Source organism: Engraulis encrasicolus, chromosome 10 (assembly GCF_034702125.1).
Source record: "Engraulis encrasicolus isolate BLACKSEA-1 chromosome 10, IST_EnEncr_1.0, whole genome shotgun sequence".
Taxonomy (NCBI): Eukaryota; Metazoa; Chordata; class Actinopteri; order Clupeiformes; family Engraulidae; genus Engraulis; species Engraulis encrasicolus.
Window position 1 is genome coordinate 17,624,522 of NC_085866.1, and position 9,002 is coordinate 17,633,523.

The 9,002-nt window shown below is 42.1% G+C and overlaps 1 protein-coding gene across 1 annotated transcript; it reads left to right on the forward strand.

Annotated features, from left to right (window-relative positions):
- The first annotated feature begins 296 nt into the window (after nucleotides 1-296).
- Nucleotides 297-2,050, forward strand: LOC134457603 (uncharacterized). The gene is made up of 3 exons (XM_063209609.1): nucleotides 297-764; nucleotides 1,062-1,130; nucleotides 1,404-2,050. The coding sequence occupies exons 1-3, from the start codon at nucleotides 395-397 to the stop codon at nucleotides 1,637-1,639; spliced, it is 675 nt and encodes a 224-aa protein (XP_063065679.1). The 5' UTR covers nucleotides 297-394; the 3' UTR covers nucleotides 1,640-2,050.
- Nucleotides 2,051-9,002: the final 6,952 nt, after the last annotated feature.

The following is a 9,002-nucleotide window of genomic DNA, read 5'->3' on the forward strand; positions in this document are numbered from 1 at the left end:
TGAATTATTATTCAGCAAATGATTTTCATACTTGCATAAACAATGCATATTTTTATTATTATTGTTATTATTGTTGTTATTATTATAATTATTATAATTATTATTATTAGGCCTATTATTAGGCCTATTATTATTATTATTATTTTTATTATTTATTCAACAACTGATTTCCATACAGCAGTGAAACTGGAAGTAATAGTTGATATAGAATATCCATGACATCATAGATCAGGCAAGGTTCAATTCAATGGTTCTTTTATTAAGTAACAGCATCAAACAACAACAAGTGATGTCATAATGGTGAGTAGAACTCAACTGAGTGAAAAGTGGAATTCTTGCTCACTCTGCCTGGCGTTTGTTTAGGTCAGTTGATAACAATTTTATTGCTGCTCTCATGTGGTTTTTCTGTTTCTTGTCCTGCTGCTTGACAGCAGGGCAAGACAGAAATGCAAAACTCTCGAAGAAACTTACAAAAAAAGTTAACAGATACACCTTGGCTCAAATATGGAGAAAACTGAACTCTTTAGGAATAAATGTGGCTGAAGATAAACTTAGGAAGGATGAACAATCCATGAGGAATCTCCGGATGCTCCTCATAACAGAACTTGCGATGGCTGAGCTTTACAAGACAGGAACTGAACTAAAAGGAAAAAGGAAGAAAAAATCTGATGCAGACGCTGAGAACGGAAATGTGACCAATGGTGTCCAAACCATCACTGCAGAAGGAGAGCTGGAGGAAGGAAAGATTGTCATCACTCCTCAGGGTGAGCAGAAGACCTATCACTCAAGATTACAAGATATTTATAGTCATGTTCGCATTAAAAAAATTCATAAGCAATGAAAAGGGGTTTGTTTAGCTCAAAAGTCCTAAAAAGTAAAAACTGAAGAATGAAATGTAAAACATGTAGAAAAAGTCTCCAAGGTGAAAAATGAATAAATCCATAAATAAATAAACTGACTCACTGACAACAACAAACAAACAAAGTAAATTAAAAAAAAAAAACGTCAGTGAAAGAATCAGCACTGACTAATTGCATTTCATACCACATCACGTCTTCCAGGACTGCGTGTGGCGCTTGCTGAGACAGAGGTACAACAGCTGGTGGACATGGACACAATGGCAATAGGAAGTACGTACAACAGAACTCCTCTCAGTAAAGCAGATCTAGATTAGAATGGAGTACACTAAGTACAGTAGTACTTAAGCAGTCACATGTTGTGCATTTTCTTTATTTCATACTGTGTATGTGCTACTACTTCAGAAATGCTGCTCTTTTTGGCCAATGCTTAATTGAAATGTGATGACCCTGGTAAAAATAAAGGATGAATAAAAAACCTAAAATAATAATAATTAAAGGAAAAAATTCAATTGAAATCACTAAATTATCCCTTTTAATATCCAGATGTGGAAAACGGTGCAGGAGAACGTGCTGGGGCTCTGGGGGTTGAGAAGCAGGCAGGAGAGACCATACGCCGGGCAGATGGTCCCGTTCTGCTTCGCCTCCCTGCTGCCCCTAAGAAGAAGTTCTCCTCCATCCCCACCAGGAGGAACGCCTGCTCCACTCCCATCAACAGATACTACACCATCCCCAGGAGCTGGCAGGACCAGTGGGCAGACATCAGCAACAGCGGCTTGTAGGCGAATACAGGAACTGATCAACTGGCTTTGGACTCGGACTTCGATTAACTGGATATAGATTTGGATATGGACTTGGCTGACACACGATGAACTGGTTTTGGACTTGGGACTTCGATGATCTGGATATGGATTTGAATATGGACTTGGCGGACACATGATCGACTGGCTTTGGACTCGGATTTGGATTAACTGGACATGAATGTGGATATGGACTTGACAAATGATTAACTGGTTTTGGACTTGGGACTTTGATTAATGGATTTGAATATGGACTTGGCTGACACATGATGAACTGGTTTTGGACTTCGATTAACTGGATATGATTTGGGATTGGATGAACTGGGTGTAGACTTTTGGATTTTGAATATTTGCATTTAATAAAATAATAATAATAATAAAAAAATAACAATATTTTGAAGTTCATGGGTCTTGTGTTCATTGAAAGAGCTGACAGGTGCCCCAGTGACAAATGTCAGTCACATTGGATGAGGATGAAGTCAATTCAGGTCAAGTCTGGTTTATTTATAGACCCTATTTCATACACAATGAGGCAGCCCAATGTGCTTTACAAGTAATAATGAAGATAGAACAATGTAAATATAGGATTAAGACAAATCGACGGCGATGCTGTGGAGAGAGTGAGCAGCACCAAGTTCCTTGGAGTGCACATCAGCGACGACCTCTCTTGGACCACCAACACTACATCACTGGCGAAGAAGGCCCATCAGCGTCTCTACTTCCTGCGCAAACTAAAGAAGGCAAGTGCTACACCCTCCATCATGACAACATTCTACAGAGGAACCATAGAGAGCGTCGTGTCCAACTGCATCACAGTGTGGGGAGGAAGCTGCACGGAGAAAAACAGGAAGACACTCCAGCGTGTTGTGAACACAGCGAAGAAGATCATTGGAGTACCACTCCCCTCCCTGCAGGACATTTACACCACACGCCTCACCCGGAAAGCACTGATGATCATCAAAGACACAAGCCACCCTGCACACAAACTGTTCAGCCTCCTGCCCTCTGGAAAGAGGTACAGGCGCCTCCGTTCCCGTACCACCAGGCTGGCGAGCAGCACAATGCACCAAGCGATCAAGATGCTGAACACTCAACCCACTCTCCCTCCACTGTCAGCCTCTAGCCAGCAAGGCCACTGACCCCCCCCCCCCATCCCCCACCACCATATCTGCGACTGAACATTCCACCTGCACTACTATACTTGTGACTGAACTTTCAACCTGCACTAACTCAAAACATGCACACACACACACACACACACACACACACACACACACACATACACACACACACAAGCACACTGCACTTTCTGCACTAAACCCAAACATAAACACACTGACACACACACACACACAGACACACGAACACACACACAGACGCACACCGCACCTTCTACCTGCACTAAACACATACACACACACACACACACACACACACACACACACACACACACACACACACACACACACACACACACACACACACACAAACACACACACACACACACACACACACACACACACACACACACACACACACACACACACACACACACTGCTGCTGGTGTACTTGACAAACCTTTTTAATATTTATTTTTCTTCAAAATGCTACTATTACCATGTCTAGAACGCTATAAAGGACTTTTTTAGGAAAAGCACAAAAGCACAACAATACCTCTTAATGTATGTCCTCTACAAGTCTTCTGTTGTCCAGTCTTGCACTTTAAATGTCTGTATGAGCACTGTCTATGTCCATACTGTCTTAAGTCCATGTATAAGTACTGTCTATGTCTATACTGTCTATGTCCTTACCTAGATTAGTCTATGTCTGTATGGGAAAGCAAGAAATGTAATTTCAAATTCTTTGTATGACCAGTGCATGTAAAGAAATTGACAATAAAACCTACTTGACCTTGAACTTGAAATGACAAAATGGCAAAAACAATATTAAAAAAATGTAAAAAACCAAAAAAAACGGAAATAACCGTAGTAGTAATAACAAATTAGATTAAGATTGGATATAAACATGGATAAAGGGGGTGCGGTTCTAATGTGCAAGGGTAGGAGCAAGGAAGCTGGATCTAACAAGAAGCGTCATTTTGTTTCCTTTCCGGTATCCACCTTATGTCGGGTGAACGCCCCTTTAGGAGACCTTCGGTTAGGAGACCTGAGGTTGAGAATCAATGAAGTCCCCTTAGCGCTGTAGATGGCGGTAGCGCACGTCTTGCGCAAACACCTCAAAAAGAGAAGAAGAAGTGGGGGACAACGCCCCCTTAGGAGACCCAACTTGAGCACACGCTTTTGCATTGAGTGGGCGTGTTTTGCGATATCTTGGTCTAATTCAGTATTTTTGGTAGGAGGTTCCAGAGTCTGACTGCATAGGCCTACAAGCTTCCTCTCTCCCTACATTGATATGTTTTTCTATATCTGTGCTCTCTATTGTCATTCCCCCTACCAGTCACCCTCCCCTTGCTTCTGAATTCCCTCAGGACTTCTGTGCACATACAAAATGGTGATGAAGGCGAGGCATGTGGTGGTGGTGACATGTGCTTCTTTCTCTGTGTCTCTCTTTATTTCCCTCTGTGCAGTGATATAACATTCATGCGTTTTCTTCCCAATTCTTCAAATGAAAACTGGCATTGACGGGTAATGTGTTCAAGGTCTTGTGAGAAATCTTGTATGCAGTGTAGGCTATGACCGGCCTGCCCTGTTGTGTTTCCTCTTGTCTCGTAAACTATCCTGCTTTATGCTCTATCCACATGATTAAATCATTTGATCATTTTATAATATTGCTATTTTTGAGTAATTCCACTTCTTTCCTGTTACGTCATAAACAGGTTAAGCTTCAATGTTCATTTCTCTTTTCCTTTTGCTACTCTGTCACCCCTTGTTTATTTATCATAATTAGTCCACACGTTTTCTCTAGTTTGTAAGCACATACAGTATATTCACATGTTGTGTCCTTCTCATTTATCTGCCTGTGTCTTATAGTGCTCGGGTGTGGTAGTGGAGGCGGCGTATGAACAGCTAGGAGCCTCTTTATTGCTCATATGCACCAAGGGATCAAACATGCACGACAGCTGGTCAAACAACATGCACTCATCAGCCTCTCCAAAGGCACACACACACACACACACGCACACACGCACGCACACACACACACACACACACACACACACACACACACACACACACACACACACACACACACACACACACACACACACACACACAGACAGAGAGAGAGAGAGAGAGAGAGAGTGAGAGAGAGAGAGAGAGAGAGAGAGAGAGAGAGAGAGAGAGAGAGAGAGAGAGAGAGAGAGTACTGTACAGAGGCGTTTTCCCGAGTGGCTTTAACAGTGCCCTTGTATCTGGCCCAGAGGTCATGGTCATTTAAAATTTTAAACACCCTGTAACCAAGGTGACTAAAAAGCCTACGCAAGACAATAGCACTACACGGCACAATATTTGAGCTCTCAACTCTTTGTTGTCACTGGCCCATTAGTGTTTTAATGATTAAAAAACAAACCGATTTTGCATAGGCTTATAACAAGCAGGGGTGAATTCAAGACGCATCCAGTATTGACATCATGATGGCAATTGTGTACAGAAGAGCAGGAGAATGGATCAACCCACATCTGGGAGGGAAGATGAGGAGTAGTAAGAAAGTGTGATATTAGGGGAATCAGTGAAAAAGTGACCATGGCAATTCGACTTGGAATTCAAGTCTAAAGAAATCCCCCACACTTTCCATTCCACCAACAAACTTCTTTACCTGAAGAAGGTCGGATGACCGAAACGTATCAAAGTTTGTTGGTGGAATGGACAGTGTGCAGTTTTTCTTTACACTTGAATGACAACCGCACTGGAATAACATCCTACGCACCTGCCCAACTACAGAGGTGTGCAAAAGCGTCTTTGTTGAACAATTCGACTTGGAATAGCAGCAGGAATAGGAACAAACAGGCCTGCTTCTGCAAAGGAGTGGCAACAGGTCGAGAGTGAATATGACTGCAGAGTCGAGGCGCATAAGAGAAAACAGGATGCTTCTTACCCCACACCTTGTGATCAGCCAGTGTGGGAGCCTGAGAGAGACAGAGGGAGACAGAGAAGGGACAGACACACACATACAGTATATACATACACTGTCAAGTAGGCACAAACAGGCTTCTGACAACTCCCTCCACTTCCATTATCACCACTTCTTTGACATCAAAGCAAGTGGCATCTCTGAATGAACATCCTGGCATAGTAGTCAATCAGAGGTAACTAAAAGAGTGGCAGATGGCTTGTGTGAATCCATGTGTTACCCTGTGTGCAGTATGCTCTCCAATCCAATCTGTGACACAACCCTAAAGTTTTTAATTGTCTTGACTGCCCCCTTGTGGCTCATGCTCTTTTTTTTCTTTCTTACATCCAGTGTGTGTATGTGTTGGCTAAGATGGAACGTCTTACAGGAAGACATTTAACATGAGACATGAGACATTTAATTCAGAATGAACTCAATTATGTTCTGAATAAAATGAATTCCGCTTTGAAAACACCATGTGAACACATCACAATTCAGAATTAAATGAAAGTGCAATGTAAACTTGGCAGAACTATTCTGCTTCTGAATTAAAGTAAGAGGAGTAGTAAGTGTGAGATTAATTCGGAATTAACAATATTATGTAAACGTGGTCTATGAGGTGGTGGATGCATGTCAAACTACTTTCTCCTGTCCTTTCCTGTAGCTTCTGGTCTTGGTGTTGTGCCAGCTCTGTGGAGAAAAAAATAGGTTTTTTTTTTGCTTCAAACAGTTCTATTTTACATTTCTATTACACCCGTTCCTGGGTCTGGTGGACCCGTTGCATTTGGGGGGCTTATCAATAACTAAACGGTTTGACACAATACTGATCAGAAGTTAAACGGAGAATGCAGAGGGTGTAATATGTGGGAATAAAGTGCAGATATTGTTGGGTCCAATATGTGCTTTGAGTGGGGGACTAGTGACGGGTAGTTCTTTGGCATAAAAAGCGCGCTACGTGACGTTCCTCAGTCAGCTAACCCAATCTGATGCACATGAACCTTCAGTAATGAGAGGACTATTGGACTGGACCATCAATTAGAGAAGCACTCAAAACATCTCATTAGGCACCATGTCTATGTCAGCAATTACTAGTCATCATGGGCAAGAAAACATGTACAACTACACTTGCGTATTCAATGGCATCATGGATTAAAACGAGAGACCTAATGGATAAGGGAGCAATAGCAACAGAATAAAGATGATAAGAAAGCGTACAAAGAGGGATTAGGCTGCCCTTCCATCTCGCCCCATTCCACAGTGATTTGTTTGTTCAGGGGGTGGCCTCTTTGTGCCTGCATGCTGCCAGCCCAAACTCCCTCCCTGGCCCACAGATCTCCCTCCCACAGATCTTAATGAGCTGCATTCCACCATACTGGCCAAGCAGAAGAACAACAGTCAGCACTTTCAGTTGCTTTTAATTTTTTTCCCACCTTTGATTATCAAACATTGTTTATAACCATTGAATGGGATTCACTGAGATGACAAGAACACAATTAAAAAGCAGGAACACAGTGAAATAAAATGTGGTTACCACAAAGGCATGGATGACATTACAAAGAAGGGAAAGATTAAAAAAACAGTCTGCTTTCAACAGCTTAGACGTAATCAACAGTGACATGGAAAAGGAAAGGTCAAGGTTGCTTGAGGTGAAGAAATTGTGTGACAGGCTAGGCATCAACAACATGAAATCTCAGAGCGATAGACACAGAAACGATCAAAATTGAGCAGATTGATGCAGTGTACACGCATTTCTAACCAGAATCTGTCAGTGTGCATGTGTGCTGCTCATATTTGCTTGTTTCTGCGCCCTCACAAACACGGTGAAAGTTCAGGAAAACCATCGGGGTGAATGAAAAACATTTCCTGCACCTGTCCTGCACTTCTCCATCACTCCAAGACACTGCTTCAGAAGTGATTTATCCCAAGCACTTATATCGATAACAAAAGATAACGCACTGGAAAAATGTATCTATTCAAAGCAATGAAACTCAAAAGAACATTTTTTTTAAGTTCTAAAGAGGAATCACTTTACTGACAAGAAGGCTGAGGGTTACTGGAGGTGAAGCATAGAGAATCTCAAGATGAGAGGAGCACTTCTGTGGAGACACCTCACAGCATTTCATATTATATACATGGTGAACGAAACCACAATGACACAAAAAGAAAACTCAGGCAGACCAGAGAAACTTAAGGACAAAGGTGTGTGTGTGTGTGTGTGTGTGTGTGTGTGTGTGTGTGTGTGTGTGTGTGTGTGTGTGTGTGTGTGTGTGTGTGTGTGTGTGTGTGTGTGCGTGTGTGTGTGTGCAACAGTCTGTCTGAGAGTGTTTGTGGAAGTCATCATACAGTGGACAGTAGACTCAAGCTTTTGATGGAGCAAAAAGCAAAAACAAAGTTCAGACTTTCCAAAGTGTGAGAGCCTACAATTAAAAAACGCTCAAGGCCTCCCTGAAACAGTTATTAATAGTGTTATTGCCCTGTGTTGAAGCAATGGCCAGTAGAAAAGGTACTTGCGCCCTTGAGGAAAACAACAGGTGTAATGCTTCAAATGTAAAGGACAAATACACTGTCTGGGACATTTTACAAAATTCTACTAATCACATCCGATTCAATGAGAAACTCAATTTCCACATTGGCTGTTGGCACATTGACTTGAGAACTTTTCCCCCACCCAGTTACCTATAGGGATCTTTATATTAGCACGGTAGGAACGCTCAGACATCTCCATGAAAGTAGTCTTTGGAACACGGGATGTCTGCTATTAGTTTGCTTCCTGGTACGTGAGCTTTGCACTTTGACATGACAGAGGCAATGCAGTTACTTCTACTAGAAGTCCAGTCTGTCAACATCCAGGCTACAATTCCAGACGACTTGCCTTGCCATTTTAGTTCATATGAGAAGTTACTGTTATTGTTCTAATGAGGACTCTCCGTTTGTGTTATTAACCATGTGTGTTTGCGAAAGACACAGAGATGGCCCCGTTTCGCTACCCCTCTCAGCAGCTGCTCACTCCACTGACGGCCCAGTTGAAGAAACTTGATCATGGAAAACCGTACCAAACAAGTTCTGTCAACCTTTATTAACATGTATGAAGTCTAGAACCTAGGTTCCAGTGTAAAAATGGCTTATGAAGCATCATACGTGCCTATGACCACCAAAAAGCAATATAAAGAAATGGGTGGGGAGAAATAAGCTGCACAATGTTTAGCACTTTCCTTCTCTGTAAATACATATCAGTTGCATCATTCTTGCACAGAATGACACAAAACGGTCTAAGCAG

Coding starts and splice junctions, on each gene's coding strand:
- LOC134457603 (XM_063209609.1), top strand. CDS start 395: ATGTGGTTTTTCTGTTTCTTGTCCTGCTGCTTGACAGCAGGGCAAGAC. Junction 765..1,061: donor GATTGTCATCACTCCTCAGG/GTGAGCAGAAGA, acceptor CACGTCTTCCAG/GACTGCGTGTGGCGCTTGCT. Junction 1,131..1,403: donor GGACACAATGGCAATAGGAA/GTACGTACAACA, acceptor TTTAATATCCAG/ATGTGGAAAACGGTGCAGGA.